The sequence below is a fragment of the Eublepharis macularius genome, chromosome 9 (assembly GCF_028583425.1).
Source record: "Eublepharis macularius isolate TG4126 chromosome 9, MPM_Emac_v1.0, whole genome shotgun sequence".
Taxonomy (NCBI): Eukaryota; Metazoa; Chordata; class Lepidosauria; order Squamata; family Eublepharidae; genus Eublepharis; species Eublepharis macularius.
This window is the reverse complement of record NC_072798.1, coordinates 81041933-81064382: the sequence shown is the minus strand read 5'-3', so window position 1 is coordinate 81064382 and position 22450 is coordinate 81041933. Positions and strand designations below refer to the sequence as shown.

The 22450-nt window shown below is 41.3% G+C and overlaps 1 protein-coding gene across 3 annotated transcripts in view; it reads right to left on the bottom strand.

The window, feature by feature from the left end:
- Positions 1–22450, bottom strand: part of PTPRZ1 (protein tyrosine phosphatase receptor type Z1) — a 138634-nt gene that overhangs the window by 65313 nt on the left and 50871 nt on the right. For all 3 annotated transcript variants that reach the window (XM_054988905.1, XM_054988903.1, XM_054988904.1), the window contains exons 3-6: positions 7120–7299; positions 5251–5402; positions 2324–2419; positions 1976–2042 (exon numbers count right to left, since the gene is read on the bottom strand). In XM_054988905.1, coding sequence (XP_054844880.1) covers positions 1976–2042; positions 2324–2419; positions 5251–5402; positions 7120–7299 — 495 coding nt within the window. The remainder of the gene's footprint in view (positions 1–1975; positions 2043–2323; positions 2420–5250; positions 5403–7119; positions 7300–22450) is intronic.

The window sequence follows — 22450 nt, the reverse complement described above, 5'->3', positions numbered from 1 at the left end:
TTTACCAACTCAGCCAAAATTTGGTATTTTAATCTGAATTCTGAACCGAACTGCAGTTTAAGTACTAATGGCCTTAAGTTCGTTCCTAACTAGGTAACTACCTAGAATCTATTATTTGGAAAGCTGAATGATGAAAATTCACCATATCTCAAGGAATTGCTTATAGATTTGTGGCTAGATTATTCATCTGAATAATAATCCAAAATCCATGGTGATCTTCTTTGTTATTCAGTAACATTCAGGGCTCATTTCGAGGAGGAATGCACAGGAACGCAGTACCGGCAGTTCCCCAAAGAGGTCATGTCAGGTGGCCCCACCCACCTGACTCTTGGCCATTTTGGGCCCGTTTCAGCCTGGATTGGGGCCGAAACGGCCCGGATCGGGCCTCTGATGGGTGGTGGATCACTCTCCCACTCAGCAGCAGCCTGATCCCGACCATTTGGGGCCCCTTTTCAGCCATTTTCAGCCCCTTTTTGCCATTTTGGGCCCAATTCCAGCCCTGAATGGCCAGGATTGGGTCAAAACAGCCAGGATAGGTGATGTCAGGGGGTGTGGCATATGCAAATCAGTTAAGCTAATGACACACTTCTGGTGATGGCAAGGGGCGTGGCATATGCTAATGGATTATGCTAATGAGTTATGCTAATGAGTTCCTCCAGCTCTTTTTCTACGAAATGACCCCTGGTAACATTAGATAACAGCTACTTTCATTCTTCCACCAAAGTGGGCTTTCTGATTGTTTAAGACTGCTTTCATGAGTTTGCTTCTTTAAACATTATCATAATAATGTATAATAACGTATAATTATTATGATGGGTTTTCATCAAATGGATTTAATGCTAGTAACTATAAAGTGGTGCAAAAAAAATCTGAACAAGGTATTATTACACAGAAAAGAGAAATTAAGATTGTGGCGGATAGTTCAGTGAAAATATCAAGGATGAACACAGTAACGGTGAAAAGGCAAATTCTATGGCTGATTCCGCACACGTTGGATAATGCATTTTCAATGCACTTTATCAATCATTTGAGGTGGATTTTTTGTTCCGCACACGAAAAAATCCATTCCAAATGATCTATAAAGAGGATTGGAAGTGCATTATCCAACGTGTGCGGAATCGGCCTATGTTAGAGATTATGAAAAAGGGACTGAAAGCATAACTGCTAGTATAACTCCATGATGTGCCACATTTAGAATAACGTGTACAATTCCAGTTGCCTCATCTTAAAGTGGATATCATTGAAATGAAAGTAGTTCAGAAAGGGAAATACAAAACGATCAAGGAATCAGATCAATTTTTTTCTACAAGGAAAAGCTACAGTGTTTGGCACTTTCAGTTTATAAGGTAAGATATGATACAGATTTATAAAATTATTCTTCATTTGGAGAAAATAGATGGGAGAAAAATATTCTCCATCTTGTATAATATTAAAATTCAGGGTCATCCAATGATATTGATTGGAAGAATGGACAAAAGTACACACCATAATTAATATAATTACACATAATTACACATGATTAATATAATCACATAATTATTAGGGGATTTTCTGTGACAAGATGTGGCAGTGAAATACAGGCTTAGCACAGTTTTAAATGTAGACTAGACTGACAAAACAGCATAGATTTATTAGCTATGAACTTTTACGAGTTCAAGATTCAACATGGGCACTAAAGGAAACGAGCCTTTTGGGAGAGGAAGAGGGTGGGGCTGTGCTTTAATGGTTTTTTGGTTCAATCTCATTCAACCCTCCTCCTAACTATAGCCCCTGCTGCACATGCAGGTTCCATGATCTCCAATATGGCCCTTTGAGTGATCAAAGGGACCCCATCTTCCCCTTTTCATCAGCTGAGAACTTGATTGGATCCAACCCATGATACACTGAGACTTCAGAATTGTGTATCATCAACATGCATGGTGTATTGAAATGGATACTTATGCTGATTGTTTCTTAAGTTACATCACAAACTCACCAAAGCGACTAACGCTAGCCACTCCATCGATAATTGAATTATAATCCAAATTATCTTCCAGACCAACCTGTAGAAAAAAAGTTGGCTGATTTATTCCTAAGTAGAATTCCTTTTAAATCTGTTTTCTAATTTTTAAATCATATATGTATATTTGTATTACTATTTTGCGCATAAAGAAAAATGGCTGAGTGCATGGCAAAACATGAAAGCGGATAAGGGTAGTTTTTCTCATGCAAAGTAAATTAGCAAGAATGTGTGCATACATACTACTGTACAACTCTTACCTTTAAGATGGTAATTATTATATTCCAAAGTTAAGATGACTCAATTCACATAAACATTTATTACCTCAAATAAAACTGATAAAGCTCTTATTTTCCCATTTCCTTCAATTGCCTTATCTATATCCGCAAACTGACTTGCATCGTAACAGTAGATTTGCATCTGCAAATAAAATAATATTTTTTTCCAAAAAAATTAGTTAAGCTATTTGAAAATAAGTTAATAAAGACAAGGTTTACTGTATAAATTACAAAGATTTATTTTGGATAAAACCATTGAGATACAAAGGACCCTGTTCCCAAGCTATCCAAACATTGCCCGAAACACATATTCCATATTGAATAGGGTTAGCAAACCCTACAAATCAGGACTGGAAGTTGTTATTGTCTCCTCCAATTAACAGAGGCAGCAGAGCTGATGAGAACATCAGGGCATTCAAACATATACTGCCTGAAACAGCCTCATAATTTATCAAAAGGGCCCAAATGATCCAGGTTGTAGACTGACTAAGCATCATCGTACACTTGTTTAAACTTTGGTGGAAAATGTATTCCAACTGTAAATGGCAAAATATATGCAAAGTTTTCAAATTGTGAACAACTCCTGCATTTTTAAAAGACTGATTTCCTTGCTGGGATCTGCAAGGACTCTGCTTAGCAGATGCACTGAGTTTCAGAAGTGCTCCAAGCATCTAAAAAAAGACAGATATGACCAGGACGATCCCCCACATCCCACATTCCCCACCCCATCTTGGAATTTAGGGCCAAGCTACACATGACGAATGACACTTGAAGGGCAAGTGGATTGAGTGGAGGGCAAGTGGACAGGGAGAAATACGCTTGCTGTTCAAGTGTCATTCGTCATGTGTAGCTTGGCCCTTAAAAGTTCTTGTGTAGCTCAATACAGGGTTTCCAGGTCCAGACACCAGACAGAAAAATACCTGGAGATCTTTGGGGCTGGGGAGGGTGGGATTTGGGGAGGGTCAGGTTGGAATCCCATAGAGTCCACTGTCCAAAGCAGCCATTTACTCCAGAGGAGCTGAAGTCAGTCACATGGAGATCAGAAATAAGAGATCAGTGGGCTCAAACCACAAAAAAAAAACCGAACCATGAGGTTCGTGGTTCGTGGGTTTTCATGAACCAGGAACCACAAACTGTCACGAACTGGGGTAAGTTTACGAACCAGTTCATGGTTTGTGGTTCGTGGGGTTTAAATGCACCTTTCTGGCTGCATAGCAGCAGCAGGGAAAGGGGCATTTGACAGTTTAAAGGGAACTTTCCTGCCTTGCAAGTGGCAGGTCCCTTTAAACTATCAGCTGGCAGGCAGCAGGGGGGGGATCCCCCCTCACTGCCTGCCAGCTGATAGTTTAAAGGGACCTGCCGCTTGCAAGCAGCAGGGCCCTTTAAACTGCCCACCCCACCCCCCACTCCCCCAGCCCCAGCCCCACACGTACCTTGCCCTGTGGACCCATGGCATCCTCCCCTCCTCCCGTGGTAAACAGTAAACCTCCTGTAGCTGCAGCAGCCATTTGAGGGGCGGGAAGGCCATTTTTAACTTCCTCCGCTGCCCTGTGGGCCCATGCAGTGGTGGAAGAGGCCAAAAACAGCCTTCCTGCCCTTCGGGGAGGATGCCGCGGGCCCGCAGGGCAAGGTAAGTGTGGGGCTGGGGCCTGGGGTTTGGGCAGTTTAAAGGGCCTTGCAGCTTGCGGCAAGGGGGGATCCCCCCTGCCGCCTGCCAGCTGATAGTTTAAAGGGACCTGCCATTTCCTTGCTGCAGGAAAAGTTTATATGGCCATTTCCCTGGAGAAATGGCCATTTAAACTGCCCCTTTATGACCCAAACGATCCAGTAGACCAGTTCGTGGAAGTTCATGGAAACTAGCTTCCATGAACCTTTGGTTCGCGAACCATGAACTGGCCTGGTTTGTGCATTTTTGGGGGTCATAATTCAATTTGTGCCCATCTCTAGTTCTCATCCCCCACCTGAAGATTGGCAACCCTAGTACAATATGATGTCAGTGACAAGCTACAGCTCTTCCTGTAGGGGAAGAGGGGAAGGGTCACTGGTGATCACAGCTTCAGTCATGTGACCTAGGCTAGCCTATGAATGTGGGCCCTTATTTCCTTGCATTCAAGTCAGAAAAGGTGAATTGGAAAAGACTGCACAACTGTTTGAGTGTCTATTGCAGGGGGAACTGGCTGTTTAAATATAGTTGCACCATTGGGTTCCTACTGGGGAGAAAGGTGGGGTATAGCTGAAGTAAATCAATCCATCCATTTTCTTCTTTCAAAGTTAAAAGACATGTAAATATGATCAGAGAGCTTCACTACTTTCAAGGCCTTGTCCATCATTTCAATGGAAGAATACTCTGAGAGAAGTTTCAGGAGATTAATGCAGCCAGCATAAATGTTGTCTTGACAGCCAATATGGTGCAATGGTTAGTGCATTGCACTAGAACTGGAAAGACCAGTGTTCAAATCTCCACTCTGCCATGAAGTTCACTGGGTGATCTTGGATTTGTCACATTCTCTTAGCCTTATCTATGAAGACACAACTGAGGTGATGGTGGGGAGCAATATAATATAATATAATATAATATAATATAATATAATATAATATAATATAATATAATATAATATAATATAATATAATATAATATAATATAATATAATATAATATAATATAATATAATATAATATAATATAATATAATATAATATAATATAATATAATATAATATAGAGAGAATAGGATAAAATCTAAATAAATGAATAAACGTATTTAAGTGTACATTGAACATCAAATTTCCCCCCTAAAATTTAGATCATATTATTCAAAGGGAGGTATTTTGAACACATGAAAAAAACCCTTTGCTTTAAGATAGGAAAAATGAAATAAATTAAACTTCACACTTAAGAATATGTATTACAAACAAAATTCCTGTCAATTACTAGAACACTTGAAAATAGTTACTCAAATCGTCCACGTTCTTTACCTCAAGGCGATATTTTTGTCCATCTATACTATGTTCAGATCCATCAAGTGATGCGTTGCATTTTCCCCAGTGGAATGTTATCTTGCTCGCTCTAAATACACCCTCTAAGCCTCCTCCAGTAACATTGTATTCATTTGTCAAATTAATTTCCACTAAAGAGAGAAAAAAAATAAGCTGTCATTTATCATAGTTAAAAAGGGGGGAAATTTGTGATTCAAACATTAGAAGTGCAGAATTTTTAAAGGATATCTCACTGAATTAAATATCACAGATAGTGATACTCATGGCCTGCATATGTTCTAGCTTCTTCGGAAGCCAAAGGGAGCAATCTTAAGCAGAAATACTTGGAATAGAGTTTCCAGGTCCCCCTGGTGGCGGGCAAACTCCCGGGACTTTGCTTCGTGGCCCACCGATCTGCTAGTGATTGGCAGGAGGCAGTAAGCCCCCCGGAGGTCGGCCACCACCAGCAGGCATTCCAGGAACATGTGCCATGTGTGTGCTCCTGGGGGGGGGGGCACAATTGCATCACTTCCAGAAGTGAAGTGGTCGTGCCTTCCTCAGAAGTGCTCCTCCGCTTTCCTTGGGTCTTTTTGGGCCTCAAATGGGCTGAATCAGCCATGTGCAGAGCGTGGAAGCGCTTCTGTGGCTGGCACAATGACATCACTTCTGGAAGTGTTGTAGTCATGCCCCCCCCCAATGGAGCACATGATGGACATGAGATAAGTGCCTGGTCCCTCCTCTCTTGCCAGGAGGGTATAGGGACCTGGCAACCCTAGCTTGGAAGTAAGTCCCATTTTATTCAAAGGGGTTGACTCTCAGAAAATTGTTCTTAGGCTTACAGCCAAAATCCTGGCTACGATCACAGGACTGTTCTGATAAGGACAGTCCAAACAGAGGGCTTGAGGGGATACTAGTTGCTTTGCAGCCCTGCCCAGCTTTCCCTCCTAAGAAAAAAAAGCCCTTTATGCACTCCACCAAAACTACCTCTGCGTACTGAATGTGTAAGAACAATGGGTTTGGTTTCCTTACATCAGTATACTGAGCCCAGAGTGTAATTCTAGGCTCTACAGCCTCTTTGCAACACAGCATAGGCATAAGTATCTATCTTGAGCTTTTTAAGGAATAAGTAGTAAATGAAATTATTTTATTTTAAGCTCATTCAAATAAAATGAGATTTTAAAAAAAAATTATCAATGCATTTTTGCCTAGCAGCAATCAACTCCTCCTGTACATTCACGGGAGCAACTAAAGGCTCCCATTTCATTACAAAGTTGTTTTCTCTAAGAAATAAGAACCGTAAACCCAAATATCACTCTCCAATAGCATTATCCAATAAGTTTATTTGAGGCTGGCAGTAGGGAGATGTTTCCTGCTTTGAATTCCAATCTTATGCACCAATGATGGACATTTTGCTTTTGTATATCTGGTCTTCTTTCAAATATAACGGTGACCACCTTTATACATTTCTTTTTAAGATCACTAAAGTATAAGTTGTGTAAATCTTAGTGTATTGACATATCATTGTATCAAATATAGGTATTATTAACAGACAATTATTATGTAAAAAGTACATCTTCAGTAAACATGAAGTACTAGAGTCACACTATTCATGTAGTTTTAAGGCCTATTTTTGTTGATACATCTAATTTCATTTTGAGTCCTCTTGACTTCATGCTAGGCTGCTATTACGAGCTATCTTCCAAATAATTGTAAAAATCCTAATTTCAAATGCTAAAAAGTAATGCAAGAGATCATTTAAAACCCCTTAAACATCTTTCACTTCTAATGCAAAACAAATTAACTTTCATGAACTTTAAATGATAAACTTTAAACAATAATTTAAACAATAACAGCAAATATGATGTGTACCTGTTTTGCCTGTGTTGTAGATTAGAGTGTCTTTTGATGTTTCATTTTCCCAGCCTTGGAACTGCAGTTTCTTAAGGTTTACATTTACTGGCGCTAGATCTTCATCAATATTAATAGGTGACTGTTTGGCACCGTTACATGCTGGATATCTTTTCCCCCAGTTTGTCTGATTTAATGCGCCTAAACATCAAAACAATCCATAAACAGTTTAAATAAATTTGCTCAAAAGTACTTTGTTTTATGAAGAAGGAACAAATTATGTAACTTGATGCTCATTCATTCAGGAAAACCTTTAGCTTGATTTTTGTACAGCTGACTCATAGATTTCATGATAGTCATATAAGCAACTGCAACATAAAGATGTGACGGATCACCAGTCTGAATATTTTGCTACAACCCCGCCCCCCCCCCGCCCCTTCATGCACAAGGCTAGACCACCAGGGAGACAGCTTCTAACCCACACTAGCCTTGCAAGTGCAGAAAAAGTGATTTATCTACATCAGCACCTATATATATCTAAGGTTGTGCCAAATCAACATCAACTTCCATCTGAAAAGGGCAAAGCGCCATTTTGGACAATCCTGAATGTCAGATGTATTTCCTTGTCTGTTACCTTGATAACAAGACTTCTTTTCCCCACCTTTCAATCAAGTGCCAAAGTATTCTCATATATATGTATGTTTTATCAAGTCACAACCAACTTATGGGGACCCCACCAACGGGCTGTCAAGGCAAGAAATGAGCAGAGGTGGTTTGCCATTGTCTCCCAGCCAAGTTCGAGATTGGGCTATACCATGCCATTCTGCCGTTCCAAGTATCAAGTATCCTAAAATGGAGGCGTTTTTTTCTCCAAAATGGGTAAATCTCCCTATTCCTTGCCAGACTCGTTCATAGGACTAAAAATGAAATAATTTTCCTCAACTATTTAGTTTACTCCTGCAGGTTTCCTCCTGGCTATCTTTCCACAAGCTCTACTTCTTGTAATCACTAGAACTTTCATGAAAATGGACGACCACGTGTTGCTCACTCTCTAATCTTGACAGTTTCCCCTTTCCTCCAGCACTCCCAGTTGTAGATTAGAAACACTCTTTTTGCCCTCTCTTCTCTTGGACAAATTTGTTGAAGCAATGGTTAAGTATCTATTTCCTAGGCCTTGAATACAACTTTGGATAATAGACTTTTATCACAGAACTTCATTCACAGAAATCTGTATCTCTATGAGGGCAAAAAGGCAGGGTATAAATTTGTAAACAAACAGAACAAACTCAACCAATTATATAATTGTCACCTGTGCAATAGGGAGCTTTTCAAAAATATAATTCCTTTTATATTTTGACTTCCAAAGTGATATTGCTTCCAAATATAATACTTGTAAGTTTTGCACATTCCACTCATTAGTTTGCCTCTAGAACTAAATATCTGTGCCAACTATTCTCCTAAATGTCCTTTATGATTTATTCTTTTGTTAAACAGACACTTTGGTTTTATAACAAATGTAAGGTACCTTCAAATGACTAAGAGGTAGAAGGTAGTGTTAATTATTAAGTGCCCATTTGGAGCAGTAGCAGCTGATTACAACGTCTGCCTTTAAAAAGAGAACGATTTAAGACTACAAAGCTAAGAAAGGCTGCTTGCTCAGTTCTAAGTTTTTCACAGGAACCTTTTTATTTTGCGAATAGAAACATATTAACGAAAATTCAGTGGTGACAAAGTCTTGTGATTGCCTTTTTCAAATCTTTAAAATGCCTTTTTGAAAATGGCTCTAAGAGGGTTGTTATAAAACACTAGCAACCAAACCCGTTATGTGAACAAATACAACGGGCTCTAGAAAATGGATTCAGCAGGCCCCCTCCCAGCAGCAAGTGGTGTCCCAGGCCACACCTCTTAGCCAGGCCCTGCTGCCACCCCACGGCTGTTGTGGGGCCTGCTGAGGGATGTGCCGCCAGGCTGGGCCTTACTACTGCCTCCACAGCCACTACACGGCCTTGTGAGGCTGCACTGGCACTCCGGGCCTCCCTGCTGCCTCTGTGGCTGCTGTGGGGCCTTGTGAGGGCCGGGCCACCACATCGGGCCTCCCTGCCACCTCCATGACCTTCAGAGGCCTGGCACAGGAACATCCGCAGGCATCTCAGTGTGTCTGTACCAGGATAAAAGGTGAGTTGTCGGCAACATGACTTTTTTGCATTGTTTGCAGAGTTTTGCATTGCTGTCAAATATATCAGTGCAAAGAGTTGTGACTGAGAATCAGTTCCAGTGATACAAAACAGCCTCTGATCCATGCAAGTAACTACTTGTATAAGATTCCTCCTGTCCTGGGGTGGAGTCTGAGACTACAGCCTCCTCCTTCGGTTCCTTCTCCAGGTCTTGTCAAGGGGATGAGGGGGGGCTCAAAAATGGGATAGAGGCAGGTTGTCACTAGATTCACTTCCCCCTCTTCCACTGACTCTCGGCTGCCTCTTCTACTCTGAGAGCACAGCTGTGCCCTTATTCCCTGAGGCTCCTTCCCCTCACCATTTGAAGGCCCTTCCGGGGATGAGGCTTTCCCAGGCTCTGCTACCCAGCCCTCACATGGGAGGGTTTCCTTCGGGCTACCAGGGCTCTGGGCCAGTAGAGCCTCCTGATTCCTCCCCCAGTCTCCTACCTCATCCAGCCACCACTTATCACAGGGTTGGGGTTGCATGTTCTGCTAGGAGGCTGAGGTAGGCTGTGCCACTCCCACCAGGTGGTAATATTTCTGGGCTCTAGCATCAAGGAAGGAGCCACCCCCCGCCATCACTGCCAGTGCTCGGGATTGAGCTGGCCTCTAGCATCTCTGTCTGTGGCCCTGCCTCCTTTGTTTCTTGGGGTGTTGAGCTCGCAGAGCAGCTGTACCGCATTGCCAAGGCTGCTGGCACCCACCTCTGGTGTGTCCTAGGGAGGCAGGTGGATTAGATGAGGTAAACACCACCACCCCTGCTGGAATAGGGTCCTGTTGGGTACAGAGGACCTGCGACTGCCTGCTCCTGGATCCCGCTATGGCATTCCCTCCCTTGAGCAGAGTAGGATTAGGGCTTGGAACATTGGTTCTGAACACTACTCATACAACTTGTCTGCTCATCTGAGAACTGTTATGAGTGAGCAAACAATTTGTATGAGATTTTCCATCCCCTACTGTGAACTGAAAAATTGCAAGCTATGATTTTTAAAAATCATATAAAGGAACAGGCAATCTTGAATGAGTAGGTTGCTCACATATTATGGTGATTGGACCATTCACATAAGCAATTATTTGTACCGTTGGTATCATTGCAACTGACTTTGATATGCTAGTTCATTAATTTGTTAGGGAAGCACTACAGAAAAGGATGCATCTATGTACCTTTAAGACTAACCAACTTTACTGTAGCATAAGCTTTAGAGAATCACAGTTCTCTTCGTCAGATGCATGCATCTGACGAAGAGAACTGTGATTCTTGAAAGCTTATGCTACAGTAAAGTTGATTAGTCTTAAAGCTGCTACTGAACTCTTTTCTATTTTGCTACTACAGACTAACACAGCTAACTCCTCTGGATCTATGTACTTGTACTGGCTTCTGATTCTGATAACCAATAAAGGTTCACAGAGCTGGAGTGCCTCTTATAATACATGTCTTTCCTATTGCAGTTCATTGTCATTCACCCTCAAAGAAGCCCCAGTTTGTGAGAGATTAGGAAACCACTCAGGATTGTAATTAAACATTTCTGGAATAGTCAGATTTAATAACTTTCTTTCAGTTCTTAAGCAAAAATGACGATTATCTTTCTATAGTTTATAGTTAATAGAACAGTGTGGTTTGATTGCGTCTCATGTATGAGATCCTAAATTTTAAAAAAAAGTTAGGAAAGCAATAAACAGGCTGTGACAAATCCCCTTTACAGCACAAATAACTTTTTTTCTCAGTTCATGACTTATTGTTTTCCCCTCCACAGAGCTGCATCTTGGGTAAGAAGATCTGTATCCCTACTTTAACCATGGCCTTGTAACACCTGCATGAGCAGGTTCTGTTTTTTCTCTCTGGTGGTGAATTCTAATAACTGGAGGATGGAAACAAAGGGGAGCAGTTGCTGTGCTTCAGGGAACTGTTATGGATGTCTTCTTGAGGACTAAGGTTTGGTGAGAATAAGGTTCTCAGCTTGCTGAGATCGAGGGTCAAGGCACAGGCTTGAAGGAAACAGATATCTACTGTACATATGAGCCTCATTAAGATACAAATGTATGAACCAGCCTAGCACCATGTTGCCAGAATAGAAGAGACTTAGAAAGCCTGGACACTGGGGAGGGTGCTATTTTCCCCTTTTAACTAGGACCAGACTGTGAATTTGTGTGATACCCCTCTTTGTCTGATCTGGAAGCTACTGGCTTCTTCTCTTTCTGTGCCTTTTGTACTCTTTCTCCTACTGGTCTTATAAGAAGTAAGATGATTCTGCAGAGCTTTCCTGTGCAAGCCTGCAAGGGACACATCGATACTCCCACTCGTGAGGGGCTGGATTAGCTGGCCATTTGTAATAGGGAATAGTATTATTTAGACCCAGTTTCTATTTTTTCTTCTGCTACTACAAGAATGTGAATGAATGTGAATCAGCTTCAACAAAGTAAGCTTTATCTGTTTCAACATACTGGCTTGGAGAGTGTTATACCGCATGTGATTCCATGCTTTCTGAACTGTACAATTTTGCTATGACTAACAAATATCCCCAATAAATGTGTATATGAGTAAACAGACACAAGAGAGTGGGAAATTTGTTCCTATTAAAAATAAAGGTGAAAAGGAACGTGCAACTAGGGTTGTCAGCTCCAAGTTGGGAAATTCCTGAAGATCTGGGGTGTGAAACCTGGAGAAACCTGGAGAAAGTGGGGTTTGGGGAGGGAAAGGACCTTGGCATGGCATAATTCCATAGAGTCCACCCCTAAAAGTGAACTGATCTCCAGGTGAACTGATCTCTGTGGCCTGGATATCAGTTGTAATTCCAGGAGATCTCCAGCCTCTACCTGGAGGCTGGCAACCCTACTTGCAACCTAGTTTCTGAGACAACAAACACAGAAAAACTATAGGGTTGTATTTTACCACAATTCCACTAACAAAAGAGGAAGGGAGGGTGGTTTCACCCAGTTCCTCTCCTCGTTGAAGCTGCCCACAAACAATATGGCTTGTCCTCTATGAGGGCCCCTCTTCTTCCAGCAGTACTTTCTGGGGTGTCACCAGACATTGCTGGAGGAAAGGAAAGGTGGGAAAGATTTGGTTCTTGCCAGCAGCATGGTTGTAGAATGCTAACATCATTTAGGGTGTGTAATCATTTGAGCAACAATTCAGCATAGCTCATTTGGCCATATCACTTTGATTTAAAAGGAATTTATTATGATTTATTTACATGCCAGACTGTAGCAACCTTAGGCTACACTTACACTCCAAATCATGTGCACTGAAGTTCTAATGCTGCCTAAACATATAATATTGCTACGTGAATTCAATCTTAAATTTATCAGGCAATAGAGGCTTACACTTTATATATTAAAAAATTGTCTGAGATTGAAATAAAATTCATTAGAAGTAATCTATTTCAAGAGCTCAAGAAAAATTTGAATTACAGATGCATCTTAACTGAATATCCTGAAGGCAATCAGTGTATTTTTGCGCGTGTAGAGAATTCCGAACTGTGTATTGCTATTTTATTGTTGTTTCCAAACAAAGTCTGAAATAACCACTTAAAAAGCTGAGGAAATATATGTTTATTTATTTCTCTGTCAAGGCTCTGGCTGAATGAATTTTTAACAAGCAAGATCAAAGCCTTCATTCTGGGTATAGCTTTACACTAAGTCTTATCTTTATCTTGATAAGAAACAAAAGACCACACTCAGTAATTAAAGTTTCTGTATCATTATGAACAGCTAATTTAGTTTATTAGAACAATTATTAAGGAGGGCATTCAAAATGTTATAGAGACTCATGGCTAACACATGGAAAGACTGAAAACAGCTGTATGTTGCTAACATATTGATATTGCAAGTGAAATATCAGCTCCACTGAGCCCACCTAGCTTTTGGCCGCTGGCCTATAAAAGTTTCTGTCATTTCTGAAATTAAACCTGGCAACATAATCTGTCCAATAAATTTACTTGATTTATGTCCACTATCTCCTTTTGTGTGGAGTGGAAAGCCAGGGGAGTGATCAGTAGTTTCAATGAAGGCTAGTTTCACCTCCTTGCTCAGGAGGTGAAATAAAGAACTATAACTGGAAAAGAAATACACAGCCACTCATTTAGAGCCACTGTTAATAAGAAGGTCAAGAAATTGCATAGTCTGGCCACACTTGCCATCCAACTTTGTATCAAAATTCTGATAGAACACCAGCATAATTCTACCATACAGATTTTCAATGCAGTAAGAGTGGGAAAGTGCAATCTTCTTTGCCCTGCAGCATACAAAAGAACTGCTAATCTTTATGTGTGGTCATCAGAATCCAGTAAAGATAAAAGAAAAAGGAATTTCAAAAGGCAGTAATTGCGAAAGAGCTAGGACTTGTGGTTCAATTAATCAGTGGTACATATGCAGAAAACACTGCAACTACAAAACGTTCAAAAATAATCTACTTCTGTTTGTCACCATTAACAACAAATCTAGACAAAGGAAGTGGGATGGCATTTTTAACATTCTGCCAAATCATAAGGCATAGAGAATATACTCCAGGACTTTTTTTCTGGGAAAAGAGGTGGTGGAACTCAGTGGATTGCCAGCACAGGGGGCAACTCTTGGTAGGAGGCAGTACCCCTGGTACCACATGCATGTGCGCAAAGTGCGTGCATGCTCCCAGGACCGCATAATGATATCACTTTGGGTCAGCTGGAACAAGGGGGAAGTTTTTAAAATTTTAAATCGCCCTCGGCAAAAATGGTCACATAGCTGGTGGCCCAGTCCCCTGATCTCCAGACAGAGGGGAGTTTAGATTGCCCTCCATGCTGCTCCAGTGGCGCAGAGGGCAATCTAAACTCCCTTCTGTCTGGAGAGCAGGGGGCAGAGCCACCAGCCATATGACCATTTTCAAAAGGTGCTCGAACTCTGTGCCACTGCATTCCTGCTGAAAAAAAGCCCTGCTATACTCCAATATGCATTCAAGATGAAGAAACAAATTAAAATGTGTGTGTGGGGGGGGGGGGTTGCTGACATTTCATGCATATCCTTCCATGAACATAGTAATGACACATTATGTTTGGTAGAAACATGTGAATAAATAAAAAGAACATCCCTATTTGTACCTATCTTCTGGTACATGTCCCCCTTTGTGTTTCTTCTCAGGAAAATTTTGGAGATGCCATTTGGAATATTATCTTCGTACATGCTCACCTGCATTTGAGAGAACTTGCTCCTTTTTAGCACTACTCAACCACTACACATGACCACTCTAGATTTAAAGTGTTTATTTCAAGTGGGGAAAATGCAGTCAGGTCTGTGTAACTTCTTTACAACTGTTTTATGTGGTTTTGTAGCAAATCATTTTTAGAGATGAGTGGTAGAAGTATGCTTCCTAGGACAATGCAAGGGGCCTATTAGATAATTACAAGTCCATAAGAAACTGGTGGGGGAAGAGAAGTTCCATCCTCTTGCTGGTTCTCTTTTGCTCAAGTCACCTCTTCCTCCTTTCCCTGACATTCTTCTTCCCCTGCTTCCTCCTCCTCCTCTTCCCCCGTTGCTACCAGTGTCTGGCTCCCTCCTCTCATCGCTGCTTCTTCTTCTTTCATTGCTGCCTTCTCCACCTTTTCTTCCCTACCCGCAGTTACCTTCTTGGATCATTTTAATGTCCAGCTTTTGTATTAAAAGCTGCACATTTCCCAATTTCCATTAAAAAGATGTTTTGCTGGCCTCACAGATTAAAGGAGACAAAACAGACAAAAATATTTCCTTTCATTGGTCATTGCCCTCAGACAGCCTGAACAATTAACACTATCTTGATGTCCATAGAGCATGAAATTAATTCTATTTCTCTGCTCTAGTTGCTACATAATTAGTGGAATCCTAGGGCTTAGACTGGAGTAAATCTGTTTAGGATCACACTGAATGAAACTTAACAATCTGAGACAAATACAGTGTTCCAGAACACAGACTCACAACTAGAAATGTATCTCCTAACTAGACATGGGCATGAACCAGAAAAACTGAACCATGGGGTTCATGGTTTGTGGGGTTTCCATGAACCATGAACTGGCACGGAACTGGCCAATTACAGACCAGTTTGTGGTTCGTGGGGTTTAAATGCCTCTTTCCAGGAGGGGAAGGGGCATTTAATCATTTAAAAGGCCCTTTCTTGCCACTTGCAAGGGGCAGGGCCCTTTAAACTATCAGCTGGCAAGCAGGGGAATCCCCCCTGCTGCCTGCCAGCTGATAGTTTAAAGGGCCCTGCTGCTTGCAAGCAGCAGGGCCCTTTAAACTCCCCAAACCACAGTGCCCACCCCAGCCCCCATCCTCCAGCCCCAAACCCCAGCCCCCAGCCCCAGCACCTCACCCCCAAGCCCCAGCCCCAGCCCCCCACTTACCTTCCCTCTGATGCTGGTATGGTGGAGGCCTCCTTTGCTGCCCTGCAGGCCCGCGCAGCAGAGGAGAAAGCCAAAAGCTGCCCTGTGCTCCTCAAATGGCAGCCACAGCTGCCATTTGAAGGGTGGAAAGGCCCTTTTCGGCCTCCTCTGCTGCTCTGTGAGCAGAGGGGTTGGGCCTGTCACCTGCCAGCTGATAGTTTAAAGGGGCCTGTGCTTGCAAGTGGGGAAACGGTTTATTTCCCTGGCGAAATGGCCATTTAAACTGGCCTTTTAATACGAACCAAACGGACCAGTATTCCAGTTTGTGGAAGTTCGTGGAAACGAGCTTCCACAAACCCTGGTTCGTGAACCCCGAACTGGGCTGGTTTGTGGATTTTTTGGTTCGTATTTAGGGTTGTGCCCATCTCTACTCCTAACTGGATTCCCTACATGCATGAACAACTTTTTTACACATAAATTAATTTTTAAAGCTAATTTTTCATGTCTGTTAGCACAGAAAATGGCTACAGAGACAATTTTGCTATGCAATATTAGCTTAATTTACACAACTGTTTAAAACATACAAGGGTATATATACAAGATCAATGTCCTAAATCCAAGAAAAATCAATTATCACTCATACTATTTTTTAGTAACTTTACAGCCTCTAATTGTGAAGTCATACAATAAATAAAGAGAATTGTGTAGGGGAATTTTTTTTAAAACCCTCATTTCATACAGGCATATGTAAAAAAGTCCTTATTTTTTCTCCCGTGTTCAAATGCATGACTGACAATGCAATCATGACCAAAGTTATGTCATTCAAAACCCATTTACTTCAAAGGACTTAGAAGGGTGTTACTCTGTTTAGGATTGCACTGTGAGCAAACTACAATATAAAAGATAAAAGCCATAACACCACATCCTGCTTAGAACTATTTTAGTTTCTTTTGTGTTTGCTTCTACACATTTGAATCAAAATAGCTTCTTTAGAATTGTGTCTGCATTGTCAAAAGATGATTTTTTTTACTGAAACTGCATCACACCATATTTCTGCAGTGCTATTATGTGCTTGTTTTTCTAAAAAGGGCTATAATGGCTTCAAACCCTACTTACACTGAATAGTATTTTAGTTTGCCTTGACATGATAACAACACTATACAAAATGACTTAAAGCTGTCTTATGAATTCACTGTCCTTCAGTGACAATTTATTTGAACTTTACATTTAGGAAGTATTTCAATATGTTATTTTAAAAAATCTTCACTCTGCATAGAAACTGATAACTTTGTTAAAGAATTGAATAGGATGTTGCTATTTTTGGTTTATTAGAATGAAAGACTAAAGGCTATAACTGAGTAAGCTTCTGCAGCAGCAGAAACTTCATGCAGCAGGATTAGGAATGCACCTTCTGATAAGATTTGAAGCTGTCCTGTTGAGATACTGGATCTACCCTCTCTGCACTTGATCACAATACATATTTGGAGCCCCTTCTCTGCTGTCCTCCTCCTCTTCTTCCTCGGGTTTGTTCACTGATTTCTGGTACTGTCTGTACAAATATGGCTGGCTCCACACAATAAAATATTCTAACATATTCCATTTCATAGAAAGGTGCAATATGGGCCAAAGCTACTTAACCCTAGAAGTTATATGCTCTTCACTGGAGAAACCTTAGTACATCAGGTTTCTGCCCGAGCTATTCTTTTATCCAGGATTCTTTGATCAGATAGTTTTGGGATTTACTATCCTTGCTCTTCTGTACTAACTACTGTGGGCTGCATCCACATGAAGTATTTTCTCCATTTGGCTTCTAAACTGGTGCACTTTGGGGAGAGAACATCCACACAATGTCATCCTCTAATTACCCTTTTTCCAGGCTTCCACCCTGCTTTGCTCTGATTTTTCTCAAACTTACTTTGCTTTAATTTTTAAAAAATGTATGCAGTCCAACATTTGCATTTCGAAAGGCTCTGCTCCCTTTGGCTCTGTTTTCAGTCCCTCAGGGCTTCTATTTGCCTCACTGCACCACCAGACAACTTTTGGAGAGCTTTAAAATAAATGATAAATTGTTACAGTGATTTTTTTTTAAAGTCCTCTGGTGACACAGTGGGGGAAAATGGCAACTGGTGGAGGAAAGTGTACAACACAACTGATGATTGGGAAAAAGCACAAAGTTACAGAACACAGTGAAAGTACATGTGGGAAGGGGAAGGCTCCCATCACTGACATGCTCTGTTTTTATTCAAAAAGACACCCATCATCTGCTTTAGACATGCATGGGTAGAAGTTTACAAACATACACACACACATATAAATAGTTCTTTAATGTCACATCATTGGCTTAATACAGGTAAGTTGTCTATATTTTAAGCAGCTGCAGAAAATCTATGGCAAAAGGCAGTAATATGACAGAATTGTAGCAAAAAATGCATAAAGGAATCAGGTAGCATGGCTTCTGTAATCTTCAAAGTGAAGACCTGTAACCATAACCAACATGGGTATATTGATATGAGTTAAAACTAGAGATGGGCATGAACTGGGGAAAAAACAAACTGGGTGGTTCGTGGTTCATCGCGTTTCATGAACCACAAACCACCAAACCACTAACTTTTACAAACCTGGCCGGGTTCTCGAACCCATTCATTTGGTTCATAAAAACAACACTTCCGGGTCAGCAGGTCAATTCTAGGTCAGCAGGAGGTCTCCAGAAAGCCCATGCCCTGTTGCCTAGGAAACTGATTGATCAGTGTCAGGCTGTCTGCAGTGAGGAACCGAAAAACAAACCAAATGAACTGGCCTAGAGTTCATGGCAGTTCATCAGAAATGGGCTCTGACAAACTGCTGGTTCGTGAACCACAAACCAACCCAGTTTATGCCGAACTTTGGTTCGTATTTCGGTTCATGCTCATCTCTAGTTAAAACTGATACAACAAAAGAAACTGCTTTGAGATACTTCCCTGCTTTAGAACGGGCAGGGCAAGACTGTGCTTATCTTTAGCTCATCCAAGTTGCTTCGTCCAATAAAGATATTATATATATTTACAGATAATTAGGAGTTTGAGGTTGGATCAAGCCAATCTACCTCTCCTTACTACATCCCCAAACATGGCTTTTGCCCATGCAGGTCCTGTGATTTCTAGGATAGTTTTTGGAGGTGGTCAGGGGGGAAAGGTTCTTCAGCAGTGGAAAAATTGGTTGGATCCAACTCAAATGTTATAAGGTCAATCCCATACTTCCTGTGATGTTGTCTTACTAAAAAAGTCAGTGAGATATGATTTGGAGACTATTTTTTTAAAAAATCATGATGAGATGTTCAGTTCTGTAAAACAAAAATACCTACTCAGGAAGGTGATCTTCAGGTTAACAGCCAGAATGTTCTATATTAAACATTTGGTAACAGATAGAAAACAGAAGGTGTTAATTCAAATTTATTTAACAGCAACATCTGTAATTCTAATGAACCGTAATTCACATTTTTACATAACAAAACATTCATTTGAAGTGAGAAAAATATATTCTCACTTTAATATAGGTATAATGTATATGAAAAATGTCACTTCCATTTTATTCCTGAAATATGTAAGAACAAGCTACTGGAATCAACATTAAGTGAAAACAGAAATATTTGTCATAACTGACAAAGATGAAAACAAATCTCCATCTGAGACAATTTAATATGCTCTTCCTGGGGCATCTTATCAAACAGAAGGAAAGATTGACAATAATTCAAGAAAAGCAATTAGTATTTTGGATCCCTGTATAGGATTAACTTGATTGGCAGTGACAAGTTATTAGGGTTTTTCGTTCACATTACTCTTCTGGGGATATCATTTCAAAGATTGTCACTGCTTAGCAAGCCTAGAATCTATTAAACATTAATAGATGTTTAAATTGTACATATACATAATACATAAATTGTATGACAATTGCTTTGAAAGTGATACTTGATGGCTGGTACAAAATATAGTTTAACAACTATCTTATATTCTGAAGAAGAGTTAATGCGGTATAGTTGTTAGAATGTTGGACTAGGAACTGAGGACCCAGGTCTGAATTCCCATTCTGCCATGGAAGCCTGCTGGGTGACCTTGGGCCACTCACACGCTCTGCCTAACGTACCTCACAGGGTTGTTGTGAGGATACATAGAAGAGAAAAGAATAATGTAAACTGCTTTGGATCCCCAGTAAGGGGAAATGAAGTAAATAAATAAATGATATGAACAAGTATCATTTAAAAGTTATAAAAGAAAAATTATGTGTCTAACTCTAGTAGGGGAGGCATCTATGAGTAGTAAACTACCAATTCCATAAATAAAGTTATTAAAGGAGGTCGTTCTTTATCTGCACTCTTAGCATTTGCAATCATTTAGGAACTGCACCAAGGAAGTTAATTGCTTTGCACATCGCTCATTCACAGGTCTGAACACCAAGGAAAGGGAGAACGTAGTCTGTGGGTGTTATGGAAGTCTGAACACAACAAGAGCAGCCGTGAAGCATCTCTTGCCAGTATGGCTACTGGAGAGGAAACGCTGCCATTTCCTTGAATGCATGTGCATTAAGAACATTTCCACTTTAGTTTCATTTCTGGGGGTTCCAGAATAATTTGGTTCCATTATTAGTTTGTTCCGGCTGGAAAGGTGCTGGCTTAGATCTGATCCATTTTTTTGTTTGTTGTCATGAGTTTTGGCCCATTGTGCGTATGCAAGGCAGGCATTGGCTGCACATGCACAGACACATGCTGTTCTTTTCAAGGGCGGTAGAAAAACAAGGCTTTGGGGCAGCTGTTTTTGCACTTAACCAAAAACCACATAAACCGTTAGCCCCCCTCCTAGTCTAAACCATTGATCCACTGAGTTTTTCTTCAAGCACAACACCACACACACAATGACCCATAGAAGGTTTGTGGGCAGGGCAGCAGCAGCAGGGCACTCTCAAGCAGGAGAGCTCTCTAATCAGTGCAGTGAAGCAACATTAAAAACAATCCTGCTTCATGTTTACTTTTTTCTTTCTCTATAGCACCAGTAACGTATTACCTTTGCTTTCTGAGGTTGCCTCTTGCTGCAATGTTTCCTTTTATTTGAAGTTTTGTCCCCCAAATCCTAATCCTAATCCTAATCCTTCCTTTGGATGCTCAGCATTCTGCTGCAAAACATGGCATTTTCACTGTCAATCTTCTCCATCGCCCTAGTGCAAGCAGGCAGGCAGGCAGGCAGGCAGGCAGAATGATTGTCTGAATTCCTCCCCCTCCCCTGCCCCAACAGACAAATGTTTTCCTACAAGTTTTCCTTTTGCTGTGGGGGCAGGCAGGATTGTTTTTGAAAGGGTGGAGTAGGTACACTTTTGCCATTTGACTCAGAAAAAAAGAGAGGTCTGAAAGACTATGGAAGCAATGCTAAACAGGTCTACTCCGATCTAAGTCCCATGTTATTCAATAGTGCTTATTCCTAGGGACATGTCTTTTGAATTGCAGCCAATGATTGATAGGAGGAGAGGGAGGGGTCTCCCCTTATGAGGACTCAATTGGCAGGGGGAGAATGCAACTGATGGAGGGGGGGGAGATGAATTCCTGTGCACTGTGCTTGTTCTTCCTTCCCACCAAAAGAGTTAATTAGTAATGTAAGGGCTCTCTCCCCTTGAGATCTGATTGGTGACTGTTCAGGAAAACAAGCTGCTCTCCTGTGATATTAGCCCAGTGTCTGCCTGGTGCTAGAAGGTGTGAAATGAAACACACAAACTTTTTGGTGGGGGGAGGTGGGACTTGTCACCATTTCATTTGGTTCATCAATCCAGAAGTCACTTTAATGGGCTGAACCAGCAATTTCTGTGTGTATTTTCATCTTGTTTTTTCTCAGTTATGCACAGCCCTAATGTTCATACCCTGTACAAAGCCAATATACAAGAATTCTTTACCTGGGTTTTCACTTCCCTTGGTTGCATGCAGGACGAAGAATAAAAGCAAGCAGATACAAAGGTAGGGTTGCCAGGCCCCTAACCATCCTGGTGGGATGGGGGGGGGGACCTGGAACTCCCCTTCTTGTTGTTCCTTACCCCTGCACGATGCTGTCACTTCTGGGTGATTTCATTGCACAGGTACAGGACCGTGTGCGCTTTGCAGTGAGCCGATTTGGGCCTCAAACGGGCCCAATTCAGCCTGCAGTGAGGCACCGGAGCACTCTCGGGACAGCAGGATGTCGTCACTCCTGGGAAGTGACAGTGTTGTGCTTACCTGGGAGCATGTCTGAGAAACCTGTTCCTGTGCCTTCCACCCCACCAGCCAGGTGAGTGGTGGAGGGTGGAAGGTGGGGATCCCTCACTCTCAACAGGTGACTGGTAACCTTATATAAAGGACAAGAGCAGAGATCCTTTGAGATCTATCACCTCACTCTCATTCTAGGAGTATCTGTAACCATCAGCTCTCAAATCTATGTGAGATTACATTTAAGGTCCTCTTCTCTCTGCATGTGAAGAATACATTCTTCTTTTGAAGTTCGTATTTTTAGTGAACATCCCCAGTGAAGTCTAAAATTAAGCAGCAGCCTAACAGCTTTCCAGACAATAAGGTGGTGTCTTTGGCCTGTTAATGAAGTGCTTACAGAGCAATTACAGGTTGTTCTGTGAGAACTGACTCTCATAAAAGCAGGCTTCTGCTACAGTTGGACTGATCTTCGATATTTGAAAGGTGTGTGTGGGGGGGAATAAATTATCTGACTGTTTTGCCTCTAATATACAAATAGGTTTCTATTGACTGAGCGCAAGCTCATACCTTCAGAAAGTTCATAGGGTATATGAAGGGCAGATACCTTTAAAA